The following is a 27,691-nucleotide window of genomic DNA, read 5'->3' on the forward strand; positions in this document are numbered from 1 at the left end:
TTTGTCTAAATAATCTCTCACCTTCTCAAAGAAGGAGATCAGGTTGGTTTGGCACGATCTATCTTTAGTAAAACCATGTTGTAATTTGTCCCAATTACCATTGACCTCAATGTCCTTAACTACTTTCTCCTTCAAAATTTTTTCCAAGACCTTACATACTACAGATGTCAAACTAACAGGCCTACAGTTACTCGGATCACTTTTTTCCCCTTTCTTAAAGATAGGAACTACGTTAGCAATTCTCCAGTCGTACGGTACAACCCCTGAGTTTACCGATTCATTAAAAATTCTCGCTAACGGGCTTGCAATTTCATGCGCCAGTTCCTTTAATATTCTCGGATGAAGATTGTCTGGGCCCTCCAATTTTGTCCCATTAAGCTGTTCAGGTATGGCTTCTACCTCAGATGTGGTAATATCCACCTCCATATCCTCATTCCCATTTGCCATCCTTCCATTACCCCTAAGCTCCTCATTAGCCTTATTAAAGACTGAGGCAAAGTACTTATTTAGATATTGGGTCATGCCTAGGTTATCCTTAACCTCCTTTCCATCCTCAGTGTTTAGCGGTCCCACTTCTTCTTTCTTTGTTTTCCTCTTATTTATATGGCTATAGAACCTTTTACTATTGGTTTTAATTCCCTTTGCAAGCTCCAACTCTATTTGGCTTTTAGCCTTTCTACTTTATCCCTACATGTTCTAACCTCACTAAGGTAGCTTTCCTTGCTAATCCCACCCTTCTTCCACTCCTTGTAGGCTTTCTGCTTTTTCTTAATCACTTCTCTGAGATGCTTGCTCTCCTCTCCCAACTGACCTTCTCTCTCCTAAGTCCACCCCCTTCACCTGACCACCCCCTCCCCAGGTGCAATCAGTGAGGTTACTGACCCTCTCAGGCTCCCTTAACCCTTCTGGTGCTTGTACGGGGTTTACATCACTATATCATCATATACAGATTTACATAGCTCAGCAAACCCTGCTATATAAATCTTAGCTTTTGCAGTTCTGTCTATCGTAAGTGCTTATATAGTCCCCACCAGTGCTATAGCCAAGCGCTTCACAAGCTTTAATGTATTTCTCTTCACAACTCCCCAGTGATGTTGGAAAGTGCTGTTATACCCATTGTACAGATGGAGAGCTGAGGCCCAGAAGCCCAGATCCACAAAGGGATTTAGGCTCCTAACACTTTTGTGGAACTGGGCCTAAGTGACTTTCCCAAGTTCATGCAGAAAATCTATGATGGAGCAGGCACTTGAACTAGTCTCTCTCAAGGGCTAGATTAGTGCCCAACCCCCTGAACCATCTTCCTTCTCTGTATTCATCTTAAACAAGCAGCTTTAGTTTTGCACTAATTTTGCTTTTTATATATAACTCATTTGGGTTTAAGACAAGTATGTTTGCCTGCACTTCACGTTAGCATTGACGATTAGACTTTGAACTTCATCCCTCATTATCATGCATGATGTAAGAAATACACATTCTAAACCATATTGGACAATTAATTTAATGAACCTATTATCTACCAAGTTTCTAAGGACTAGACTATACTACAAAATTAGGTGAATATAAGTACATCACGCAGGGGTGTGAAAATTCCACACCCAGGAGCGAGGCAGTTAAACCGACCTAACCCCAGGCATAGACAGGAATTCTCCTGTCAGCCTAGCCTGTGCCATCAGGAGAACCCCTCCCGTTGGAATAGGCAGCATCTGCACTGAAGCACTTCAGCAGCACACAAGCCCTTTTTATATCTGTTTCTCAGCTAAAATACAGACTGGGGACGTACGGTAAATGTATCCATTCATTAGCCACAATAGAATTTCAAAAGCAACTAAGAAATTACAGAAAGTCAAATAAAACTGGTTAGATGATAGTGCTGACAGTGTTTAAAAGAATGAATTAAACATGGGATGTTACAGTTGACCAAGAAATAAAAACTGAGAAAGGGTTGGGGTGGCACCACTTCATGTAGCCAGGGGAAGGGCTATGGCCATGGGGTGCAAGTGCCACCCTCTACAGGTACCACTAGGCAAATTTCTCATGCTCCAGTGCCCTGGGTGCACACACACACACCTATGTGAAGAAGCAGATGATGATATTGTGTTACCAACTCTTAAAAATGTAATGCAGCTCATTATATTTGGTGTTTTCCAGCCCCAGCTGCTAGAATCAAGAGACAGAATAAAAAGCTCAACTTTCTTTTCTTTTCAAGGGAGATTCTAGCCCTCATAGTTGCAGGGAAAAGACTGAAAATGTGACGCACGTGCACATTAAAGGCTCAGAAACCAGAAGAAACAAAAACTTAAAACGTATTATTTTTAAAACCCCTCCAGACTTTTAAGCCAAATCTCATGTTTTGGGGGCTGGACTCATGATTTTTGTATGCTTGGGGCTGGCAAGGCTGCACTGAGGGCTTGTACCACTTTAACATAAGGTGGGAATTTAAGCTCGTTTAGTTAAAACTCTGCACATTCCTGTGTAGACACGCTTATTTCAATTTAAGAGCGGCTTATTTTGATTAAGCTTAAAACTGCTCCGAGTCAGTGTTACTGCTCCCAATCAATCCGTTTTGTTGGCAGAATTTTTTCTCCTTTTGTTTTATTCTTCTGCCTGAGACTGAAGACTTGTTCCTTCCTGGCACTGGAATGAGGTTGTGACAATTGAAAATGGAATGACCGTACTGCAGACTCAGCTCAGACAGCATTAGGATGAGACATAGGTCTCCAATTGCTTTCTGCAGGGCTCTAATAGCAGCTCGGCGAGTATTTCATCATGAATGGTGTGGGACACACTGACCATTCAGGACAGGATTTCCAGGAGCTGGCCAGGGAGAAATGAGTCATTTAGGTAGGCAGAAAATGGGGGTTGGCTCCACTGGCAATTCAAGGCACTTTCAAGACAATAATGTAAGTGGCCCCAAATGACCCTGGGCACCCAAATGGGAGAGAGAAGGCAAGGGGCAGGGAGAGAATGGAGGGGAACATTCCATTACAGGCAGCATGCATAGAGACCCCTATAGTTCAGGTTGCCCGATGCATCCATTCTGGGCAATGAATGAGGTAGGAGCCCTGTGGGAAAAAATGGTATATGACAGTGTAAATTAAAATTGTACCATCATGTATTTGCACAAGGGCCAGAATTAAGGTTGTATGAGCAAATTCAAGCTACAGTTCTGGATCAGTTTGAGAGCCCAGCCATGGTCTGGGGGGCGGGTGGCGATAGGTCTCTTGAGTTAGTTTAGGGCCTGAGCCATGTAGCTTTCTCCCAGCCACTGCCCACGTGAGGAAAAAGGGGCTCTTGGAGGGGTTTCCCTCTCTCTTCCCATGTTGACAAGATACTGAGGGCCTAGCAGCTTTACAGCTTGGGATGCACCAGTTAAATAGGAGATGATGTGGGCTTCTTCTCTACCTAGGACTTGCTAGAGGATCACCACCAGTCAGCTTAGGTGTAGCTCCTGCAGCCAGCTGACCCAACAGATGTGCAGACGGATGGTGCTGAGAAGCCGAATACCTGCGTGTGTTGTGGAAATGGCCATGGATGTTGTTCACTGGGGACAGCCCTGATCAGGGCATTGTTCCTCTGCTAGGTGGTCTCTCTGATGCACGTTGAGGCTGGCTTTCTTGCGGAAGCCCTTCCCGCACTCCAGACACATGTAGGGTGTCTCGCCGGTGTGGGTTCTCCGGTGTGCAATAAGGGGGGACCGCGCATAAAATCCCTTTCCACACTCAGGACACTTGTAGGGCCTCTCTCCCGTGTGGATCCGCTGATGGGCAAGCAGAGCGGAGCTCTGGCTGAAGCCCTTCCTGCACTCGGGGCATTTATAGGGCCGCTCCCCTGTGTGATTCCTCTGGTGTTTGATGAGGGCGGAGCTGTTTGTGTAGCTCTTCCCACACTCAGCACAGCGGTAGGGCCTTTCGCCCATGTGCAGCCGCTGGTGGGCGGTGAAGTCCGAGCTTTGCGTGAAGCCCTTCCCGCACTGGGAGCACTGGTACGGTCGCTCCCCCGTGTGCACTCTCTGGTGCGTGGCCAGGTTGGAGCTCTGGCTGAAGCCCTTCCCGCATTGGGGGCATTCATAGGGCTTCTCTCCAGTGTGGAACCTCTGGTGGATAATGAGGTGGGAGCTCCGGCTGAAGCCCTTCCCACATTCGGGGCATTGGTAGGGCTTCTCGCCTGTGTGTGTTCTCTGGTGGGTGATGAGCTGCGAGCTCTGGATGAAGCTCTTCCCACAACTAAAGCACTGGTAGGGTTTCTCCCCAGTGTGGATGCGCCGGTGCTTAGCCAGGGTGGAGCTGATGGTGAAGCCTTTCCCGCACAAAAGACACCTGTAGGGCTTCTCGCCTGAGTGGATTCTCTGATGTCTAGTAAGACCTAAGCGCCCACGGACACTTTTCCCACAATCGGGGCATGTGTTCTTTCCGTCTCCCGTGTGGCATCTCTGCGGGATTGGGAGCTCACTGAGGTCCCCTCCCCCAAGCTGGATGAATTTCCCCAGTCTTTTCACTGGAGGGTTTCTTTGCTCTCTTTTGGACCTGTCAGGACTCTCAAAAGCTTTTCCCTGCTCAAGAGGGCAGAAATTTCCCTGCGCTTTGGATCTTCCCAGTAACGTCACATGAAGTTCCACTTGCTCCGGACCTCTCTGTTGAGGACTCTCCTCCTCATTCTCATGCACCATCCCATGACCTGCTGGGGGAGAGAGAGAGAGCGAGCCAGAAGTGAGTCACTCCCTGCGCTGGGAAAAGAGGATGCCTAAGACAGGGCAGGGAGGTTGCAAACCAAAATACTGTTTGGGAGATTGAGGAATCTGAAGCTGAATCCCCCCAGCCATTTCTCCAAGGGGAGTGAGGAGGGACTGGTTCTATCACCTCGTGCCCATACTCTGTGGAGGACAGGAGGGCACAAGAGGGAATTACCGGAAGGTGGCAGTCAGGATTGCAGGAAAGTCACAAGGATAAGACACTTGCCAATACAATCCTAGCTTTCTACTCCCTCACCACAGTTTCCTGACCTCAGTCTCCCATGTACCCTACCTGTATAGGTGCTTCTTAGGTTCTCCCTTTCCAGAACCAATGGCTCTTCCTCTAGTTCCATCTGAGAGATCACATCGGTAATTAGACACAGTGCTGGGTAGGGGAGGGAGAAAACACATCAGGGTAAATTACATGATTGTGGCATCTCTCTCAAAACTCTCCCAAAACATTATACAACAGTAGGACTCCTGAGCTTGCTCTCAGCGCTCAGAGCCGTAGGGGTCTGCATCAGCCAGCCCGAGCCCCTGGCTATGTCCAGGGCCTTTTCCTCCGAACCCCACCTGGCTCAGCTTTCCACGTATGCAGTACTGCCAGCCTCCAGAAACCAAAAATTAGGAGGGGTTATTTAAATCAAACCATGTTTTTCCATCTGTCTTTTGACTTTTAACTCGCCTCTAATCCTCTGCCAACGGGTGTGTCAGAATTCCACCTGAAAAGGCAAACTGTAATGGACACAACCATGCAAGCTACTCCATTTACCATCTCCTTACCCCTAACATAGAGGAACTGCCATCCAATTCTTATTATCCAAGTCCCCCTGCTCCCTCCGCTACCTGGGTCTGAGCAAAACAATCCAACTCCCCATTCCCTGCCTCCCATTCCCCTAGGCCCTCTCTCTGTTCCAGGGCCATACAGGTCAGATCTGAACTCTCAGCCCTACAGCACTTGCACAGGGCGCTGCCCACACCCCCAGCCCGGAAGATCGTGGGTTTGCAGCGACTTCCTGAGTCAGCGTGACAGCTCATGCAGGCACCAAGATCGTAGGCTCTCCAGCAGCTTGTGAGAGTTCAAGTTGGCAACACTCTCTTCCCCTGGCTGCTGGAAGGCACTGTCCTCTGCACCCCCTCAGCCTGCCTCCTGCCCCCCACATTCCCTCAACTGCCCTTCTGCCTCCCTCACTTCCCCATCCCCCTGTCATGGTGTCTCTGCTGCTCCTCACAGTCGCTGTGTGTCTTGTCCAGCCCCTTCAATCTGTTGGCCTGGCTTCAATCCCATTGAAAACAGTGGGAGGTGGCAGCCAATTTTATGAAGGGTAGCCTCACATTAGAAGACAGCAGCCATCTTGCAGGCTTCTGTTGCACTGATTGTAAGGGGAGGTGGCCATTCTGAATAAGGAAAAAATCATGAGTTGGCCTCTTTTGTCATGTTTTTGTGAGACAGGAACCAGCCACAGGATACTGGAGAAGTTCCCGGTGCTGAGGAGGGAGTCCAGTATTGGCCCCATTTCCACTGAGTGTGGAAAGGAAACACTGGGGTGTGGCGCTGACAGACCCATAGGTTCAGCAGTCCACCTAGTCAGCAGGGCTGTAAATGATGCAGGTCTGGCAAAGTCCTGGACCAAGGCAGAGGTCAGGACAGAAAGGCAGAGGAGGTCCACTGCTGCCTGATACAAAAACAGCCAGGGCCAGCATCGCCCTCGTTGGGACCAGGGTCAATGGACACCCTGGGGCCAGAATCGGAGTCAATGGTAAGGAATCTCTGTCCTCCCTGCGCAGCGCTGGGGAGCTGTTTACAGACCCTGCTCCATCCTTCACAGTGGCATTCACCCTGTGCCCATCCATGCTCCTTCTGGAGGAAGGAGACGAGTCCTGGAGTTTGCCTCAGTTGGTCTCACATGACCTTTTCCATGGCATACTTGGAACCAGTGTGGAACCTCTTTAGAGAGGCGTCAGCCCCAGGACGTGAAGCAGCAGCACTTTCCGAACCCGAGGGCAATCTCCGAGCCAATGCGGCCTCCTGCTGAAGCAGGCTGCATGGCCTGTTGAATGAGTCCATTTGGTGAGTGAGCTGCAAATCAAACACCGCTCCTTGCCGTGGGCTTCAGCCAGCACCGGTGTGGAGATCACCCTTCCCCTGCTCCAAACACTACAGACAACGTTTAACCCCTGGAGAGAGCATTACCCAGGAACATTTAAACTCCAACTAACACACACTATACTAGCAGTAGTAATGAACTATATGCAACCAGAAGTAGAGGATTGTGAGGATGAAAATCACAGAGCTCTGACTCCAGCCATGGGCAGTAAGAAGGAACTGTGGGGCGTCGGGGAGAGACTATGGCCATAAGAGCCACCCCTCTACAGATACCGCTAGGTACAATTCTCTGGCTCCAGCGCACTGGGGGTGCACACATCTAAATGGAATACACAGCTGCAGCTACTCAATGAAGAGAAATGACTTATTTTTGTTCTTGGAATTAAGGAAGTTAATATATAAATGCTGCAGACCAACAAGGTCCAACCAACCTGTAAAATTACAGGAAATTGTATTGAGATCCAACCCACAGATTCAGTCTTCGTTACCCCTGGCAGCTCCATCTTCTCCTCGCTGGGCTGGGCTGCTACTAGTGCTCAAATGGTTGGCAGTTTTGAATCCCTGATAGAACTCACTAGCAATTGGTAAGGAGCTTTGAGCTTCTAACTAAAGGCACAAGCAGGGGAATGTCTGCCCTTAGCGAAAACTTCCACACCAGCTTCCAAACAGCTCCTGAGCTGGTTAACACCTTCCTGCACTCCCTCTAGTGTGCGGAAATAGCAACCACTTGCCTGAGTCCCTTGAGCCTCTCTCCAGCCACCTTGTCTGGGAATGTTCCCTTCCAACACAGAGCAAGCAGCAACAGCAGCTGCAACTACGGCAATAAGACATCTGGCTGAACCCCGGAAAAGAAAGGAGAGTTACGGATGTGCAGCCCACACTTTCGCACTTTTTAGCCATGCTGGCAGTGGTAAAGCTAGAGTGCGTACGTGTGCTCAGAGCGCAATCAATCTCCGCTGCCCTCAGGTGGTGAATGTGGGAAACCTGTAAGACTGTTTGCCCTCAGTGGAATCTGTCTGTACAGCTTCAAAAACAGCTACTGAACACGTCCACTAACTCCCACACCCGCCTCTGGGCCCTTCTGACTAAGGCCCTGTCTACACTAGCACTTAAGTCAGCAAAACTTTAATTGTTCGGGGTGTGAAAAAGCCCCCTCCGAGCCACATAAGTTTTGCCAGCATAAGCACTTGTGTGCACAGCACTATGTCAGTGAGAGAGGCTCTCCTGCCGTCATAGCTACCACCGCCCGTTATTATGTCCACGGGAGAGCTCTCTCCCATCAACACAATGTGGCTACACAAGCAATCTTACGGCAACACAGCTGTATCGGCACAGTGTACGGATGGTTTCTGCCCTGCTATCTTAGGCTTTGTCTACACTGGCCCTTTTCGTTAAAACTTTTGTCGCTCAGGGGTGTGAAAAAACACACCCCGAACGACAAATGTTTTAACAACAAAAAGTGCCAGTGTGGACAGTGCTTCGTTGGTGGGAGCCGCACTCCCATCAACGAAGCTACTGCCCCTCGTTTGGGGTGATTTGATTTTGTCGCTGGGAGAGCTCTCTCCCGCTACAACGGGTGCCTTACAACGGCGCGGCTGGAGCAGTAAGGTGCCAGTGTAGACACAGCCTTACCGAGGGTGTCTTTGAAGAGCCAGGGGCTGCTTCTGCTCAATGAGTTTTCTTGATATTTTTTTAGGGCTTGTCATCGTTACAAAATGTTACCGTAACCTACGTACTTACACTGCAGAGAGGCAGTGGGGCAGGGACATGGGATTTAGTTGAATTCTGTGTCTCTGCACACTCTCATTATTCCCCTGCAGGACATCCCTGCAGTGAGTCATCTAATGAGGGGGGAGGGATAGCTCAGTGGTTTGAGCACTGACCTGCTAAACCCAGGGTTGTGAGTTTAACGTTTAAGGGGGCTACTTAGGGATATGGGGCAAAAATTGGCTGGATGATGTGATTGGTCCTGCTTTGAGCAGGAGGTTGGACTAGATGACCTCCTGAGGTCCCTTCCAACCCCAATATTCTATGAAATGTCTGTTGCCTACACAGCCCCCACCTTGGAGTCACTGGCCCAAGACATCAAGCATCCCCCACTCTGTGGCTGCTCAGCCACACCCACTGGCCCACAAAGACCAGGGAAAATTCCAGTATTGCCAACATTTATGATTGAATCATGTCTCACAATAGATGGTGTTTTTTAAAGTCCGAAGTGCTCTGCTGGAATCAAATTATTACTGTAAAATCACAGCTTTTTTTTTTGATTCTTTAAGTGTCTAGTTCTTAGGGTTGCAGGAAGAGCATAAAACCATGATCTCTAAATGCTCCAACACCAAAAGGCAAATAAAAAGACTCAGCATTATTTTTAAATCTCATGATTTTTAAGCCAATCTCGATGGGGGGTGGGGGAGGGGGTGGCCTGCCTCATCATTTCTGAACCCTTGGTGGTGGCAGTACTGCCTTCAGTGCAGAGGGGGGACACTTCAGAAGAATGTAAACTCTTGATTAAGAAAGTTAATGTTTTGTTGGGAAAGGGATTGTGAGTGGGGGGCCTGCTGCTGTGGCAGTTCCTTCCTGAGTTTGCAGACAGGCAGCTTTGGTGGCACCTTTCAGGAGCAGCAGTAGACAGGGCTGAGGAGAACCCAACAAAGGAGGTGGCAGGGGAATTGTAGAGTAGTGCAAACCCTGCGCAGTGTCTCCCTGCTGCACCCAGCCAGCGGGCTCTGTGCTCACTTCCAGCTGATGGGGAGGCTGGGAAGGAGATCCCCGTTCTCACACCTGCCTGCCGGCTACACAGAGGCTGGTGTGTGAAACTGCCGTGAATAGGGTCCAGCGAATCCCAGTTCTCAGGAGAGGGATGGGGGGGGAGACTGGGCTCTCACATGGGCTTGGCTGGTGGATTTCACACCTGCCTCTGGCTAGCAGGCTGAGTCCTGTGGCTACTGGGAACCCGGTACGTCTTCAATCGGGGTTTGTTTCCAGGCGCACAGATGGGGGATTTCTGCCTCCCGCTGCTGAACGCCAGGCCCCTTTGCAAGCACTTCCCGGCAGGTTCGTCAGCTGTCCCAGCTCGCTCCCTTTCTCCCCTCCCTCCCTCCCCGGTGCAGTCCCTGTCTCTGCCCCGTCCCGGGCAAACCCACCAGCACCGCCTGGAAGATCCCCTACCTCGGCCCGCTCCGCTGCAGCCGCGTCCTGCGCGGGGAGAGCGGCCGCTTCCCCCGCCTCCGACCCTGCCCCTCTCGCCAGCGGGGGGTTCGGTCCCCGCAGCAGCGCCGGGAGGCTGCCGGGTGGGGCGCGGCGGGGGAGTCGCTCCTGGCCCGGTCCCTGCAGCTCAGGCCCGGGGACTGCGGGTCCCGAGCCAGCCCGTGTCGCAGCCCGGCTGCGTAGGGCGGGACACAGGAAGGGGCTGGCAGCCCGGAGCGGCGGGAAGGGGCCCGGGGCCCTGCTGAACTCGCCTCTGCCCCTTTCACTGGCGCAGGCTGCAGAACAGCCGGGGCTCGCTCAGCATCGTCCCGTCCCACGGGAGCGGCTGCCCCCGGGCCAGCTCAGATACCAGACTTTGGGGGAGCTGCGGGCGGATTTGGCCTGGGGGAGGGAGGAGCTGTAAATACCCAGGGCGGTGAAAGGGGTGATGGGACACAGCACATGCTGAGAAGAGTTGGCCTCACTTTTGAGGACAAGGCGAGATTGGAGGGGGCAGACATTCCCCAGTGAGATGACCCAGAAGACCTACACACGGAGCCAGCCGGGCCATCGCTCTGATCCCGGTACAGACCTACGCACCGAGCCAGCCGGGCCATCGCTCCGATCCCGGACAGACCTACGCACCGAGTCATCGCTCCGATCCTGGACAGACCTGCACACTGAGTCAGCCGGGTCATCGCTCTGATTCCGGTACAGACCTACGCACCGAACCAGCCGGGCCATCGCTCCGATCCCAGACAGACCTACGCACCGAACCAGCCGGGCCATTGCTCTGATCCCGGACAGACCTACGCACCGAGTCATCGCTCCGATCCTGGACAGACCTGCACACTGAGCCAGCCGGGCCATCGCTCTGATCCCGGACAGACCTACGCACCGAGTCATCGCTCCGATCCTGGACAGACCTGCACACTGAGCCAGCCGGGACATCGCTCTGATCCCGGTACAGACCTACGCACCGAGCCAGTCGGGCCATTGCTCCGATCCCGGACAGACCTACGCACCGAGTCATCGCTCCGATCCTGGACAGACCTGCACACTGAGTCAGCCGGGTCATCGCTCTGATCCCGGTACAGACCTACGCACCGAACCAGCCGGGCCATCGCTCCGATCCCGGACAGACCTAAGCACCGAACCAGCCGGGCCATCGCTCCGATCCCGGACAGACCTACGTACCGAGCCAACCGGGCCATCGCTCCAATCCCGGGACAGACCTACGCACCAAGCCAGCTGGGCCATCGCTCTGATCCCGGACAGACCTACGCACCGAGTCATCGCTTCGATCCTGGACAGACCTGCACACTGAGCCAGCTGGGTCATCGCTCTGATCCCGGTACAGACCTACGCACCGAACCAGCCGGGCCATCGCTCCGATCCCGGTACAGACCTACACACCGAGCTAGCCAGGCCATTGCTCTGATCCCAGACAGACCTACGCACGGGGCTAGCCAGGCCATTGGCCTGATCCGGTACAGACCTACGCACCGAGCTAGCTGGGCCATTGACCTGATCCGGTACAGACCTACGCACTGGGCTAGCCGGGCTATTGGCCTGATGTTTGAGTAATTTGGAAAATTATGTGATAATAGGGAAGTAGAAGGAACAGCAGCTCAGCTGTTCACATGCATCTGAAGAAGTGGGTTTTTTTATCCAAGAAAGCTTATGCCCAAATAAATCTGTTAGTCTTTAAGGTGCCACCGGACTCCTCGCTGCTATTATGAGAAACCATTCTGGAACCAAAGCTCCATGGGTCATATTTTTACCATTGCACCATAGAACTATTGAAGTCCAGGGACTTCTCCAAACTCACAACATCCACTCCCAGAGACGGGGGAGAGGGGAAGGTTTCTGACAGCCCTGAACCAAAAATTACTCATCGGATTAAAAATAAGCATGAAGGGAGCAAACAAAGGAATGCTGGGAAGTTGGCATCCTTTGGGTGCCTTAGCTGTGAGTTCCCAACCTTCCTAATGCTTGTTTCTTTTAACTGTAATCTGTAGTCTGAATTTTCTGCCTCTTTAGGCAGTGCTATTTTGATAACTGCAATGTAATAACAGTAACAGGAATTCTCAGCCTTAACTCCAGCTTAGTTTTTGTCTGGACATACTTACTAGTGTTTAATCCTTTCCTTTTATTAACAGCACATCAGTCTCTCTCTCTCTCTCCAGTTGCTTGCACTATTCCTTCAGCTTTGATTTTATTGCCTGCTGTGGCAAGATCCACTCACTGCAATATTTTTGGTTAATTCTGAAATGAGATGTGCTGAGCTGGGTTCTGTGACGTAAGCTGTTTCTTGCCCTCTGTAGGGTAACGTCAGCCAAACATAGTCTTTATTTTGCAAAAGCGCAGGTAAAAATGGGTTTCACAGCCCAGGACAAGCTCTTGGAAAGTCACCGATGTTTTATTTCACCAGCCCTGGTAACCATGGACAGCAGATGTTTTGGCGCATGAGGCTATTAGTAGCTGCCCTTCTCGATGCAAATAGTGGGCCTTCTGCCATTATTGCTGGTTCTACAAGTCCCAATCCTGATTTAGGAACCACTCTAGCAAAGCACTTAAGTGTGTGGGTGACTAGAGTAGAACTTGGATGCATAAAGTTAAGTACATGCTTAGGTATGTTGCTAGAGCAAGGCCTTGCTCTGCCAGACCGAATAAGAGCCATGGAGCATGAAGAGTGGGCACTACTCCTGAAAGCCTGTCTCCAGGGAGTCCAGCAAGACAAGTGTGAGCTGGAAATTGGCTAAAGATTTACAAGAAGGCTGGATCTATCACTGGCCAACAACGGGACTGCATTGGTTGTTTAGATACATCTATAATGCCCCTTCACCACTGCTGCATAGCCTCAGAGGCCACTATATATTTCAGGGACATACCTGAAATCCCATATGACCCATCCTACTTTAAAAGTGACCTGCAAAAAACCCACCCTACCACCAGCAATACAACCCCCCCCCCCGGGCTTGTGCCCTCTTTTGGTCTGTTTTGATGTATAAAGAGGGGCTGAAAGGTTTGTTAGTTTTTTACATTCCCAAGTTCTGGCCCTTCCCTAGTTTTGCTGGGAAATCTGCTGGATGTTTCAGACCCTGGCTCTCATAAGCTCCTTAACTGATGGGATGTTTATCGTTAACAAAGATTCCTTTATCCGAAACGTTCATTGTGTGTTAAAAACAAAAAAGAAAGTGTTTAAACAGTCTGACTAAAGCCCTTCCCTCTCGACTGCTCTCCTCTTGGCGTGTGTGATATCACTGGCTGAAGCATTCTCCAGACACTGTCTTTTGCTTCAGTGTCAACTGTCCACTCCAGTATATGGAAGAAGCTTCAACTGAATTGTGAGGTTTAATTATAGCCTGTGTGTAATATTAACTAACTCTGGGGCACTGCAACTTTCTTCTCCAAACTTTATTACAGTGCAGGCCTAATCGGCTCCTTCCACCAGGACTAAACCCACTGAGACATTCTGAAACCCTCCCTGGACCAGAATCTCTGAAATAAATACTAGAAAGAGCAGAATCAGAGGCTCGTTTTGGGGTATCCCTCTGACATGTTCCCTAGGACAGTATATTCCCTTAGTTACTAAGCAATGGAAAACAACTGACTTTTCCTCTCTCTTTCTCACCTTATTTGAAGGAAAGTAAATTTACCCAGTGATGATGCAATAAATGGACCTGGTCGAGTCTGGGAGTGTGTAACAAAAAAGCTATAACCCTCTCCCTTTAAGAGCTTTCAGATCCCTGCACCACTTGGAAAGGTGGCAGAAACTCCACTAGTGCTGTGGTTCGCAACCAGGGGTACACAGTGTTGAAACGGATCTTTTAATGGCCCACAGCTGGGCAGGTGTTTACTGATACCAGTGAGAATTCAGAAACCAATATGCTTAAGGCACAGTCATTTATCTGAGAGAGAATCACACAGGAATTAAGGTTACATGGAATACATTCTTTGCAATAAGCCTCAGTTTCCCAAGCAAAACCCCTCAGTAACTATGCTGGCTTTACACAGTATCCTGATTGGCAAAGAAAGCAAGTCTAGCTACCAGCTCTAGATGGAGACCTTTTCTCTTTCTTCTTTCCCCTCTCAGGCACTTGGTCTGTCCCTTGAAGCAGGGCCTTGGTTACCCTGACGACTTCTGGGTTCTAAAGTCTTGCAAAGGTCCCTCAAGGCGAGGTTTCGATTACCCCGACGACTTCTGTCTCACAGTCTCGAACCTCTTCGGATATTAATTGGAGAATTGATCTGACTCATTTACTTTGCTTAGCACTTACATACCTTTTTGTTCTCAAAGGAGTCACATGTTCCAGAAATATGCCTCGTAGGTGTTTATTATTGGTTTACTTCATAATTTTCGAAGGGACTGCAAAGCAGACACACAGACCAAAGCTCAGCCATAGTTTACTCTCTCATGAATCATTCACTTAAGCTCTTAGTGTGCAGTTATCCAAAAAGGGTAATTCTGACCCACGTCAGCCATGTCACCAGGCTCACTGATCGCATGCTCTTATGTGTTCATTACTTTGTGAGCAGGTTCTCTGCTGAAATATTCCAAAGTCTGGGGTTAAAACACACACACCCATTGAGCCATTGTTAATCATTCCAGTGCAGTTTCAGCACCTCCAGTAGTAGCCCCACTCCATTTAACTAATGCTAATAATAATAATATATGGGGATATACCTATCTCATAGAGCTGGAAGGGACCCTGAAAGGTCGTTAAGTCCAGCCCCCTGCCTTCACTAGCAGGACCAGGTGCTGATTTTGCCCCAGATCCCCAAGTGGCCCCCTTAAGGATTGAACTCACAACCCTGGGTTTAGCAGGCCAATGCTCAAACCACTGAGCTATCCCTCCCCAATCCTCTAGCTCCCAGAATCCTCTAGCAAGTTGAGACATACCAAGCTATACCAAACTCATGTTTGCCACATTCATTATCAGTCACAGCAATTCATAATTTGGCACTGTTTCAACGTGTGTGCTCATGGGGGTACACAGAGGTCTCCCAGGGGTACATCAACTCAGCTAGATATTTGCCTAGTTTTACAACAGTCAGTACAAACTAAATTGTCATACAATGACTTGTTTATACTATGTTGTATACTATACACTGAAATGTAAGTACAGTATTTATATTCCAATGGATTTATTTTATAATTTATATAAAAATGAGAAAGGAAGCCATTTGTCAGTAACAGTGTGCTGTGACACTTCTGTATTGTTATGTTTGATTTTGTAAGCAACCAGTTTTTAAATGAGGTGAAATTTGGGGATACACAAGACAAATCAGACACCTGAAAGGGGGGTCCAGTAGTCTGGAAAGGTTGAGACCCAGTACGTGCAGGAGATGCTCTGCCCTCTAATGATGGGCAGCAGTGTAAAACTCAGATAGATGGATATTGAGTTACCTAGACAGCTTTTATTGCTCCTTCCTCTGCCCCTTTAAGGCTCTCTGGCTGGGAGGCTTGGTCACTGTCCCATTCCTGGGAACAGGCTCTTTCTCTTAGCTGGATCAGCTCCTGCAAGTGCTATGGGGAGAAAGAGCCTGTGTCACTAACAGCAGCAGCTCTGGGGCTTGGTAAGGAGGCGGCTTGTGCAGTCACTTCCTCCCCGTCTCAATTACCTGGAGTCTGTGGCTCAGGTGGATGTCTGCAGAGCCCGTGGGGCTTCTCTAGGGGGCTAGATGAAGCCTGAGCATAGTAGGTGTTGCAGCCCGAGCCGGCATTGAGGGGCACAGGAAGGGGATGGAGTAGCTGATGGTGGCGGTGGCTCTGCACTGGGCGGAGGGGAGGGCAGGGCAGGCAGGAAGTGAGATGGTAAGGCACTGAAGGCTCGGGGGCTGGACAGCTTCTGGGTTTAATTTCCAGGCTGCAGCACAGCCACAGCTGAGACAATTACCTGCTCTCCCAGGGGACGGGAACAGAGAGCGGAAAACGAGGGACTGAAAGGGGCAGGCGCGAGTGTCCAGGTGCCCATCTCATCCTGATGGTCTGCACGTTTCCCTTCCCATCGTCCCACTCTGCTGAAGATGGGAAATGGCCACAGGAGAGACGCTCAGGTAGGGGATTTCTGGGGACTGGGTGGGTCCTGCAGAGGGGAGGGGATATAAATACACTGTGGGGTTGACACAGGGAGGACGCTTGCCAAGTCACTCACTTGGTGGGACAGCCACATGCTGGTCCCACTCCTCCCTGCTCAAATGCCATTCAGACAATGGTGACCAAGGCTATCCTCAAACTCCTGCTTTCTGCTTCTAGGGGTACTGAGCAAGCAGTCGAGCCCCACTTCTAGCCCGGCCACGCTGCCTCTCCTGACAGCATAGCAGGGCATTAGGGAGGTTAGACAGACTGTGGGGAGAAGGCCCCCAGCACCCCTGCACATTCACACTTGTGGCCCTGAACCTCAGCAGCTCACCCCATTCTAGGAGGGGGTTGTAGCAAAGAGGGGGCCTGGTGGGTGGGATACGACCTATGAGCTGAACAATACTTACCTGGCAGGGGAGATACCATGATCACGAAGGTTGTTTTCCCAGGGTGAGGCTCATCCATTGCACTGCGGGTGTGCTGACCTCTGTGATTTCCCCAAATGCAGGAAACTCGACTGCATAATTTGTGGTAGTGGGGGACTGTATTCGCGCTCTCCCCTGGCTTTAAAAAAAAAAGTGGGAAAGGGGTCATGGAGGTACGGGAGAGGTGAGGAGTTAAGAGAAAGGAGGAAAATGGAGATGGAAGAGACTGGCACGGAGAGAAAACACAAATGGTGAAATAAAGGGAGCTGGAGGAATGGGACTGGGAGGCAAGAATCCAAGCCACTGTCCCGCAGCGTCCTGTCTGTAAAATGAGTTGATACTGAGCTAAGCTCCTGGGCAAGATGGTGCTGGAGAGAGAAGCTGAAGCGGAATGGGTTTTCCTTGCTCACACACCTGAATAGTATGACTGGAGGAGCTGTGGAGCCTGGAGCAGCTCTGGGGGTGGTTTATTGGAACCTGACGTTTTAGGATCAGACACCTTGGGTGGGGAAATCCACAAAACTGAAGAAACTAATGCCTTGAAATGTCCAAGGCTTCGAGCCTGTGACTCAGCACCACTGTGACTGACAGGGACTTCTGGGAATGGTTTCCCATCCCCAGATGTAAATAATAGTCTGTGCAATCCCAAGAAGTGAGCGCGCGAACCTCTCAGCCCTGCTGAGGCCAAAGCATGGGCCCCAGAGCTCCTGCAAGAAGTGAGACAGAGAAAGGGAAACAGGACAAAGACAGATCTGTGCCTCAGTGGTTAGCTGCAGTTGCAGCTTCCCAGTACTGTCAGCATTTACAGCTATAACAGGGAGAGGGCGGCAGATCTCTGCCAGAACAGGGGAGAATGAAGGGCTGGCCCTGGGAATGAGAGGGCCAATTGGGAGATGACTCTAATTGGATACTTATGGAAACTATAAGCATCAATGACGCCTGTGAAATATGGGAGAATAGAGAGGGAGTGCTGGACTGGGGCTTCTCAGGATCAGTAGTGGGACTGTTTCAAGGGCAAAAGGTAGTGAGTGGAAGATGCTTCTTTTTTCAGGTGCTAGTGGCCATAAAGGGAGTGACAGTCTATTGCACCAAAGGGCAGTAGGTACTTTTGGCTCCTCATCAGACCGTCTTCTACAAGGATGTCACGCAGGAGAATTACAGGACTCTGATCTCCCTGGGTCAGGGCTTGTTCTCCATCACTTATGAGAAGGCTGCACTCTCCATGAAGGACATAGGTCAGTTTCTGGTCAGGGATCTTCCCAAGTCCCTTAGAATTCTGGGTAATCAGTCCAAAACTGTGCGAGAGAGTGCCACAATCCCACCTCTTCCTAGGGAAAAGAAGATGCAGAAACACAATGGCAGAGCTAATTTCCCCAAAGCCAGAGCTTGCACTGAGGGAAGAGATATTATATTTATTTGTCCAGGGTCATTTCTGTGCCTGTAATCACTGTATTTCTCCACTTCATCCTCGGAGTGTGTTCTGGACCCTCTGAGGGTTTAGTAATGGGCAAGTAGCTTAATGTTTGCAGCTCAGCTGCATCAAGGAGTCCTGCAATGCGTGGGGCAGTCTGAACCTCTCTGGGGCACATCTCCCACCAGAACACTGCCTTTCCCAAAGAGACTCGGCAAACTCTTTCCCATCCATTTTGATAATACAAGCCCCAGTAAAGACAGACACTGGGTTTAAAATCACAGAACAATCTTTGTAACAAGTCTGGATCTCCCATCTTGCTTTTCTGTGAGCAGGATTTCCGACACCTAAACCTGACAGGATCTCCTGTACAGAACAAGAGGAAAAGCCATGGGTCCCTGGAAAGTAAGATACCCGTGATACCTGTACAGGTGAGGAGAAAACCCAAGTCAGAAACCAATCATGAGTGAAAAAAAGAGCTGAAGTCTCAACCAAGCCATTGTGAGCTCTCATGTTTGTGCTTCACTAATTCAATACTATCAACAGCTGTTTGGTCATGTCCCTCACTGATCTCCCAGAGGTCTTTCCAGAAGACAGTAAGCCCTCCCTTACTCAGACTGGATGTTGGCACTGCAAAGTTCTCTCCTCTGGAGAAGGGATTTAAAAGAAACTGGCTCCTGAATTTCAGTCTGAATTAAACCAGACCAAAGATCATGATGAACCCTCAGTTCCTTTTCTCTTGAACACTGAGAACAAGGGTGTCTGATTTTTTTTTTCCAGCAGACGTTTGGATTGTGAGAGTGCAGAGAATCTTCAGCAGAAAGGATCTGAGCGAGGGGAACCAGATGGAACAATTTCAGGGAGATCCAAAGAGATTGTTTCCCAGATCAAGAAAGAGCCTGTGAGAGTTGTAACTGCCCAGAAACACAGTGGGTAAGACCTCCAGAGGAGAGAGAGTAAATCCACTCACTTCACAAACAACCAAGGCACCAATGTCCATCAGTGGGCTGTCTCCACAGGCAGTCAATGAACACTAAGTATTGTGAGAAAAGGTACAGCAGAGGCTCAGGCCTCAATGGCTGCCAAAGAGCCCCAATGGGAAAGAAATCCTATTCATGTGCAGACTGTGAGAAGGTCTTCAGCTGGAGCTCAGCCCTGATTACCCACCAGAGAACCCACACGGGTGAGAGACCCTACAAGTGCCCTACCTGCGGGAGAGGCTTCAGCCAGAGCTCCAACCTGGTCAGACATCACCGCACCCACACTGGGGAACGGCCTTATGAGTGCGGTGAGTGTGGGAAGAGCTTCTGCCTCAACTCCCACTTCCTCAAGCATCAGCGCACCCATGCCAAGCCCTACCCCTGTGAGGTCTGCCAGAGAGGCTTCCACAGCTCCTTGGCCTTGGGCAGGCACCAGAGAGCCCACACGCAGGAGCAATGCTACACCTGTGCAGACTGTGGGAAGAGATTTCGGGTGCGCTCGGCACTGGCCCAGCACTACAGGATGCACACAGGGGAGAGGCCCTTCCAGTGCTCCAACTGCGGGAAGGGCTTCAGCCAAAGTGCCAACCTGCTCACACATCAGCGGGTCCACACTGGGGAGCGGCCCTTCCAGTGCACCGAGTGTGGGAAACGCTTTGCTGTCAGCTCCCACCTCAGCACTCACCAGAGGAATCATTGCGCGGAGCGGCCCTGCCAGTGCACTGACTGTGGGAAAGGCTTTGCCAACCCTGCCAAGCTACTCGCCCACCAGAGACGCCACACAGGGGAGCAGCCCTTCCAGTGCCCCGACTGCGGAAAGTGCTTCAGTGACAGCTCCCTCCTGGTGAAACACCAGCGTATCCACACAGGGGAGCGGCCCTTCCAGTGCCCCGAGTGCGGGAAGAGCTTCAACCGGAACCTGACCCTACTCAGACACCAGAGAGTGCACACCGGGGAGAGGCCCTACATCTGCCCTGCCTGCGGGAAGGGCTTCAGCCAGAGCTCCCACCTCACCACTCACCAGAGAGTGCACACAGGGGAGCGGCCCTACAAATGCCCCACCTGCGGGAAGGCCTTCAGCCAGAACTCCAACCTGATCCGACACCAGAGGAACCACAAGCACCAGGACACACTGTAACCAGCTCATCAGCACTTGCCTCACACAAGAGAAACCTGCACAGGCACAAACTATGGGAAAAAGCTTCAAACAGAGCTCAGATCTTACAAGGCACCAGAGAAGCCACGTGGGGAAGGAAGCAATGGCTGTCAAACAAATCAAGCCCTACCATTTGAACAGTGCAAAGGAAGTGCTGGAAGCAGCAAGCTGTGCACTGTAGGGAAGTGACCGCTTGCTGATATTTTTGGATGGAGTAGAGGGAAGCACAAGGTGACAAAAAGAAGGGGATAAATCTGATAAATCTACAGGCGTTTGAAAGGGATCCATACCAAGGGCAAAGAGAACTTATTTAGGGTTGCATGACAGATGCAGCTAACAGTAGCAGGATGAAATTAAAAGGGGAAGCATTTGTTTTAAAAAGTTCTTGACAGGACTATGTATTATTGAGCAGTTGGATAATACCCCCAGAAAGCAATGGTAGCTTCCTCATTTGGGACTTTTTGAAATGTGTTTTATAGGTTAATTTACTGTAGGGAGACAGGGAGATGGATCAGATGAATTAATGAGTCCTTTCTACCTCTGATTCTCTCAAAGGAGGATACAAAGGCAAAGTTGTTAAAAATTATGGTGGCAAAAGGAAGGTGAATTAATTTTAATCTCAAGTCTATTGAATGACCCAACCTATCCCTAAAATATATTATCTGTTGATACTGGAGACATGATTCCTGCCATCCTTCTCTCCAGAGCAATGGGGTAAGCCATCTTGTTTAGACCGTTTCACTGACCTATTCAATGCTGGTATTTTTATTGTAAAGCTAAGTGATATCAGAGACCACAACAGAATGCAAATAAGTTCCCCTACCTCTCTAAGAGGAGTAAGAATTTAAGGTTTCCCAATTTTAAGCCCAGATATGCAAATTAGACAGAACTTGTTGCAGACAGGAAGGTATCTGAGGACTAACGCCACAGATGCTACAGTCTTTACCCTGCCAGGAGGAGCATTACCTAGCAACAAAATCATCAGTTAATTGGAAAGGAGAAATAATTGGACAAAATTACAGCAAGATTGTTTGGATTGTGAGTGGTATAAAAAGGACTTTCCATACAAATTGCACAGATTGAAAAAGAAACACTAACATAGGAGCAGTCTGGTTCATTGATACTATTTTATAATTCTCTTCAGTTAGCTCTGTCTTTTGAAATGTTTCCACTGCTTTCTGCACTGTGATTTTACTATCTGAATTGTCGCTGTACATCTTAGTTCTTCCCCCCACTCCTCAAAGACAGACCAAGTATTTCTAGGAATAAGAACCCTCCGATTTTACTAAAGCAGCCTAGACATGAAATTATCAGCATCCGTAGACCGTTTCTTATTTATGCACATCAGTCCTTTTTTTCAAGCAGTGTCTCGTATTGGTATCCTGGTAACAGCATACTTACAAAATGCATTGTTTTGTTCACCATTAATGGCCTGTGCACTCAGGAGAGAGCCAAAGGAAAGCTATGAATTTGTATGTTGTGTGGCGAAGTACCTTCTTCTCCTCAGCAGACTCAGTCCTTTTTAGCCTTGGAGACACAGGCTTGGGCAAAGCAAATCCTTCTAGGTAGCACAGGGTCTGGCTATTCCTTACCTCAGTCCGTCCCTTGTGCTGGTTTTCTCCCCTTCTCAGGACAGAGTGCAGCCTTCCTTGCTGGAAGGGTTGAGAGCCTTGCTGCACCTCGCTTACTGGTAGCTTCCCTGCTTCTCTCACCCCTCCTCCCCCCTTCTACACAGGGGGAGGGTTGAAAAAGGTCTCGAGCAGTTAGAGCCACCTAAACCTAATTAGTTCCCTGGTAACTCCTTTTCCAGCTGAACCTTATGGCTCTCTCTGTGGACTGGGAGAGGCCTTTTAACCCCCTGGGACGAATGACTACCCCCTCCTCTGTAGCTGTTTGTCCTGGGTTTGCCACAGTTGACAGCAACAAAATGAATTTGGGAAGGATTAAATCCCTACATTTACTGGCCACTCGTTCTCCTAGGCTGGTATTTCTGTTTGCTCCAATTTAAGTGTTCGTTCCAGCAGCACAGTGTCCCCCACTGTAAAGAACCACGGCATGTGCTAGAAATGTATGTCACTGGGCTTTCAATTTGCAAACCATTCCAATCTCAGGCATGTCACTAGAATGTTTTAAGGGAAATAAGGTTTGTTTTTTTTTATTAATTTGCCATGTTCCTTTACAATAAGAAACCAACCACCATTTTTTTTAGTACCTGATGAGTGAATTAGAGGAGCATTGTGATGAATGAGACTATGGGGCATCTGAATCCTACTTTTGTGGGAAACTGCTCTATTGTAAATAACCCCATTACTGTTTTCTCAGCAAAGGGCTAAGATAAGGGCCATCTGTCAGGGCTGACCCAGTCTCTTCTAAACACACAAATGATTAAGAAAGCAGGAAGGAGGTGAATCCATTCCATGGAGAAGGGGGCACTTCATCAAAAAAGCTTTCCTAAGTCCATCAGGGAAAACATTCCCCTCCTAAAGAACCCGAATCATTGCACCATTGGACGGATCTTGAAATTCACAATTAATTAGAATCAGGTACTGTAAGTTACTTCAGTATGGAAAGTTACTTTTATTTTGTGGGGGAGTAGATACTAAAACCATTTTTCCTGCTTCCTCTCTGTGCATTAGGCTGAAAAATACAGGTATCGGCATTATTTCCGTGAATCACATTTTTGAACTTCCTCTCTCCTAAGAGTTATATTTCAATCTACAGTATTTGCCCAGTCTTACTTACATTAGTGTAACATTCAGGGCATAATAGAGCATACTTTCATTTTTCCACTCTGAAATACTCCTGGAACTTGTTTTTAATATACAATTTCTGGGTCGATCCTGCATCCTGGGCTTCCGGTCACTGGGAGAAGACAGCTGACAGAGCAGGAAACTGAAAAAGCAAAAGGGGAAGATTAAAAAAGAAAAGGTGTGTGTGTGTGTAAAATGGAAATAAATAAGCACAAAGCAGCAACATGGAGGGAATGAGATAACCCTTAAAACGTTTCTTTTGTCATCATCTTTGAATTCTGAGTGGAAGTACACTACATTGCAAGTAAGAACATAGCGTGCCAATGACTTCTACATTTTGTAAGGGGAATACCACAACTAGCAGAGAAACATTATATAGCTAGCTAAAACAATGTAAACGTTTTAAAGGAAGCTAAATTACTAGTGATTTCCATTTCACTTTAGGCAGCAAATAGTTTAGGGTAAAGAGATTAAAATCAGAAGTGTCAGGATGGAAAAGTAGACAGCCATTTATAGTGGTTATTTTAATAGGCATATTGAAGTACAAAAAGATAAACTCTACTTGTATGGCACTGCTGCATAACACGACTGCAGATATATTCCAGTGAGTCTGGTCCCTCTCAAAGAGCATTACAGTTCACAACAGAATGAATCTAAAGTCTGTAGCAAAAGTTTGCATTATAAGTTTCCATGACAATAAACTCTGACTTATATCAGACGTTCTGTTTGTCTGTTTGAATTCTGCAAGTGCACCATTCAGCTATATAAAAATATCAGGTCCATGAAAGACTTTTTGTGTACCTCAGTTCATCCACTGTACAGTAAATTCTGAAGACAAGTCAAAGGATTCTTTTATCAGTTTTGTTAACTGTGAATGTGCTATTAAATTGAATTCAATTCCCCACCTCCCAAGTGTAATTTCTCTGACTCAGTTCTTTGATATATTTACAATGCATACATTTTCATTCCAACTGCAACAATACGTTTTTGGCCTAAAAACATGGAGTTGTGAGTATGCAACAGAGAACCAAAGACACATGCCTTTCTAAATATATCCTTAAAGTGCAAAATATGTGTTTCCACACAACGACATGAAAATATAGTTAGTCTGAAAAAGTCAATGCACTCAATATAGAAAATAATGAATGTGCATTTAAAAATGCTCAAAGTACGGAAATGATTTCTTCCTTTTTTTCCTGGCATAAATGAATTTTTGTGTAATAATAAGTGACAAGTAAACAGTTAAAGTAGGCTCTATAATAGTGTTGCTAAAATGATTTAAAGCTTACAAGAACTTAGGATGAAGCTCTGATTTAAGAAGAGCTATGCTTTGATAAAGGCACAGCATTTTTTCCTGTTGTTTTTGTTTACTTTAAAAAAATGTTTAATGCTCCTCAGAATCTGTAGAATGTTATCTCAATTCTGTTAGAGATGATCTCTCAGCCATATTTAACATGAAATAACTTGATTTGACTGTGGTCATTATGGTATTTCCAAGTGTTCCCAATGCAATAGGTTCACTAACCAAAGACAACAATACTTTAATAGTACACTTGATTGTGCCAAACAAGGACAGAAATTAGAATCTCTCTCCACCAACAAATTTTCTATTCTGAAAAGCTTAATTTAAATATAACTCTTTCAGCTTTGATACAAAATGATGTTTTGGAAGTTCAGAGTTGTTCAAATTAACCTGAATTACAGATTCTCCCCACTTGCCTCATTTATTTTCTGAAAATGATGGAAAAAAGCTGATCTTCAGCACCACATATCTCACTCAACACACCAAGCAGTACTTGGATGCTGAGCAGAACTTTCCTTTTCCTTGGGAAAGTAAGAAAAAAAATCTCAGACACTATTTTCTAGATATTTACAGTGCTATAGAAACAAATTGCACTTCACAGGTTAAAATTCCATTAATCTTTCCATACCCAATTTCTGGTACCAGTGTAAGCAAAAAGTTGGGACTCCATTTTGTGCAGGAATGTCACTTAAATTGAGATCCCTTGGATGAAGATTAAAATATTTCTTGCATTCAAAGACTCATCCCACTTTTTTTTTTTAAACAATCCCTATAAAATTGAACATTTTGGCTGAATGGTAACCCTTACGACTCTAGCTTAAAAGAGGCATTCTACCTATCTAAACCAAAATAGCTAAAGATGGACTTTGTGAAATTCTATTGCAACCATGTAACATTTTGAACACAAAACCTCATTGTATGGAGGACTGGGAGACTTATTGGAGAGATGATGGTATGACAAAGAAAAGTGTTTGCATTGCACCTTTAGGATGCAGAATTCCACTTCAGAATGTTTTCTTGAACAACAGTGGTGTGACATAGGGTTTTTATTGTATAGAAATTAACTCAGCCACTCTCTCCCCCATTTGGGGTGGGGGCATGGGGAACCACACCCAATTTTGGTTTTAGTGATTATTACTGCTCTCCGTCTTGTTGCTCCTCTCTGTCAGGCTGATGATGATGTTCTGGGCAGCCATCTTGGTGCTGTTGTTTCTGCTCTTGCCTTTTCTTTTCAGCCAATGCTTTTGCCCTTGTAGTCATTGCTCTGGGCCTGATATCACACCTCTCTTCGTCCTGCTGATGCTTTTTACAATGTTTCTCAAATGTAGACATTTTGGCATAAGTCCGGTTGCAAACCATGCAGTGATAGGGCCTCTCCCCACTGTGCGTTCTCATATGAAGCTGGAGATAAGAGGACCTAGAAAAAGTTCGACTACAAACAGAACAGCGGTGAGGCTCACGGGCTTCATGTGTTTTTAAGTGCTGTTTGAGAGATGAGGCCTGCTTAAAGGCCTTACTGCATGTGGTACATTTGAAATTCCTCTCCCCAGACTCAAGGAGCTGATGCGACATGAGGTGAGCGGAGGAACGGAAGTTTTTCCCACACTTGTCACATTTGTAGGGCCTCTCACCAGTGTGAAGGCGGATGTGCAGGATCAGTCCTGCCTTCTGTGTGAAGGCCTTTTCGCACTGGGTGCATTTGAAAGGCCTCTCCCCTGTGTGAACACGTCTGTGAGTCTTCAGGTGTGAAGCACGCCCAAAGTTCTTCCCACAGTCCTCACATTTAAAGGGCTTTTCCCCTGTGTGGATTGCTTTGTGCCTCACAAGGTGCGAGGACTGTAGGAAGAGCTTCCCACACACACTGCACTTGTACTTCCTCTCACCCGTGTGCGAACGCAGATGCAGGGCCAGGTGGGAGGAGGAGATGAATTTCTTGCCGCAGAGCGGGCAGGTGTGCGGCCGCTCGCCAGTGTGAATGCGTTTGTGCAGTACCAGGCCAGAGGACAGGGCAAAGGTCTTCCCACACATGGGACACTTGTAAGGCTTCTCTCCTGTGTGAACACGCTGATGCTTCACCAGAGCTGATGTCTGCGCAAAGGTCTTTCCACAGAGCTCGCAGCGATACGGTCGCTCTGCAGCGTGAGACATCTCATGAAGCTCCAGCTCCGTCAGCTGGGCAAAAGACCTGCCACATTCAGAGCATTTAAACGGTTTGCTAATGAGAACTGCTTTGCTGGGTGGATTGTTCGTTGGCAAGTTACTAGTCACAGAGCTATTAATAACAGAGCTACTGGGCACCATTGTTGGTAATGAGAAACTTTGAGAATTCATCATTGCATCAGCCTGGTATAGAACGTAACACAACGATGGGGGAATGGTACTTAGTCACGGAGAATCATAACAACGGTCTCAATCTAAAGAGGAACAAATTTCAGCATCAGGTACACAGATGAATAGTTAACACCTGAAAGAGGAAAAAAGATGACAGAATGACATTCACCCTCACAATGCAATATCACAAAACAATTTGACGTAAAGTGAGCTAATGCCAAGCGCTGTCATTGTCTCATGGTGTTTCTCTGCTTTCTGCTCGTGACCTACGGCGCTATGGTGTCTCATTCTCGTATGTTTGGGTTTGGTTCTTGTTTTAAATTAAGATGTCTCTGCCGCTACCGAATCTCAAATGAGTCTGGGTAAAATTTTCAAGAACACCTACGCGATTCAAGTAGCCCAAGCCTGATCCTGATCAGACACAAGCACTTTCGAGCTGTCCTCCCGCTCCTATTGCTACCCGTTTCAGTAACTGCCCAGTGACCACCCGGCAGGAACAGAGGCCGCCTGGTCAGACATGTAGAGTTGAGGATTAAGACTAAGATGACCTCCATGACATTGTCTGCTTCAGCCCCAGGGCAGTGGGGCAGGAGCTGTCAGGCAGCAGCGCCCCCCGCCCCCAGCTGCTGCGGTCGGGAAAGGGGGACCCTGGCGCTCCCAGCCGCAGTGGCGGAGGGTGCTGGACCTCCCCAGGGCTGGGCTCAGCCCCCTGGTGTCACGGTCGGGGCAGATCAGGGCAATAAACACAAATTCACCCGGAGCAGCTCCAGCCCGGCCCTCGGCTCCCGCGAGGCGCAGCCCGCCGGGCCGCCACCCACCGCAGGGCCGGGAGGGCGAGGCTCCCGTTCCCGCGGCCCCGGGCTCTGACAGCGCGGGGCTCCCTAGCCAGGCAGCCGGGGGCTCCTCGCCCGGCCCCGCGCCGCGCCCCAGAACCGCTGTTACCCGGCAGCGGCAGCTTCCCAGACTCGCTTCCAAGCCCCGGAACCGATCCCTGCGACCCGGAAACAACCTCGGCGCAGCAGCAGCCCTATACTGCGCATGCGCCCCTAGGGCCGGTCGCTCTGCGGGCTCACACAGCGGGCGGGGGAGCTGAGTCACTTAACCCCCCCCCCCCCGGAAGTGCCGTGCCCACCCTTGCCTGCCCGGACTGGAATTTGCGACACACACACGAGGATCCCGGCCAGGCAAGTCTCTCTATGGGGCTGCTGCCCGGCAGGGTGCAGGC

General features: G+C 48.8%; 2 protein-coding genes and 1 non-coding gene across 8 annotated transcripts; 2 read left to right on the forward strand and 1 right to left on the reverse strand.

Annotated features, from left to right (window-relative positions):
- Window positions 1–723: 723 nt before the first annotated feature.
- On the reverse strand, window positions 724–27,658 carry LOC115659812 (zinc finger protein 501-like). 5 transcript variants are annotated; one of them, XM_030580498.1, is made up of 4 exons: window positions 27,409–27,522; window positions 25,474–26,599; window positions 16,950–16,962; window positions 724–4,362 (listed from the first exon to the last, which is right to left on the reverse strand). In XM_030580498.1, the coding sequence occupies exons 2-4, from the start codon at window positions 26,467–26,469 to the stop codon at window positions 3,539–3,541; spliced, it is 1,833 nt and encodes a 610-aa protein (XP_030436358.1). In that variant the 5' UTR covers window positions 26,470–26,599; window positions 27,409–27,522; the 3' UTR covers window positions 724–3,538. The 5 variants fall into 5 exon arrangements, with proteins under 5 accessions (XP_030436358.1, XP_030436356.1, XP_030436357.1 ...); XM_030580496.1 differs by lacking the exons at window positions 16,950–16,962; window positions 25,474–26,599; window positions 27,409–27,522 and adding exons at window positions 5,022–5,114; window positions 10,005–10,404 and having other exon boundaries at window positions 724–4,677; XM_030580497.1 differs by lacking the exons at window positions 16,950–16,962; window positions 25,474–26,599; window positions 27,409–27,522 and adding exons at window positions 5,022–5,114; window positions 15,436–15,503 and having other exon boundaries at window positions 740–4,674.
- Window positions 16,003–23,597, forward strand: LOC115659813 (zinc finger protein 239-like). Of its 2 annotated transcripts, none has more exons than XM_030580499.1 (2): window positions 16,003–16,085; window positions 18,727–23,597. In XM_030580499.1, exon 2 carries the CDS (start codon window positions 18,973–18,975, stop codon window positions 20,062–20,064), a length of 1,092 nt encoding a protein of 363 aa, XP_030436359.1. In that variant the 5' UTR covers window positions 16,003–16,085; window positions 18,727–18,972; the 3' UTR covers window positions 20,065–23,597. The 2 variants fall into 2 exon arrangements, with proteins under 2 accessions (XP_030436359.1, XP_030436360.1); XM_030580500.1 differs by having other exon boundaries at window positions 16,009–16,085; window positions 18,730–23,597.
- LOC115660086 lies at window positions 16,510–16,673 on the forward strand. The gene has a single exon (XR_004002736.1). It is a non-coding gene; the product is annotated as a U1 spliceosomal RNA (small nuclear RNA).
- Window positions 27,659–27,691: the final 33 nt, after the last annotated feature.

This window comes from Gopherus evgoodei, chromosome 11, assembly GCF_007399415.2.
Source record: "Gopherus evgoodei ecotype Sinaloan lineage chromosome 11, rGopEvg1_v1.p, whole genome shotgun sequence".
Lineage (NCBI taxonomy): Eukaryota > Metazoa > Chordata > Testudines > Testudinidae > Gopherus > Gopherus evgoodei.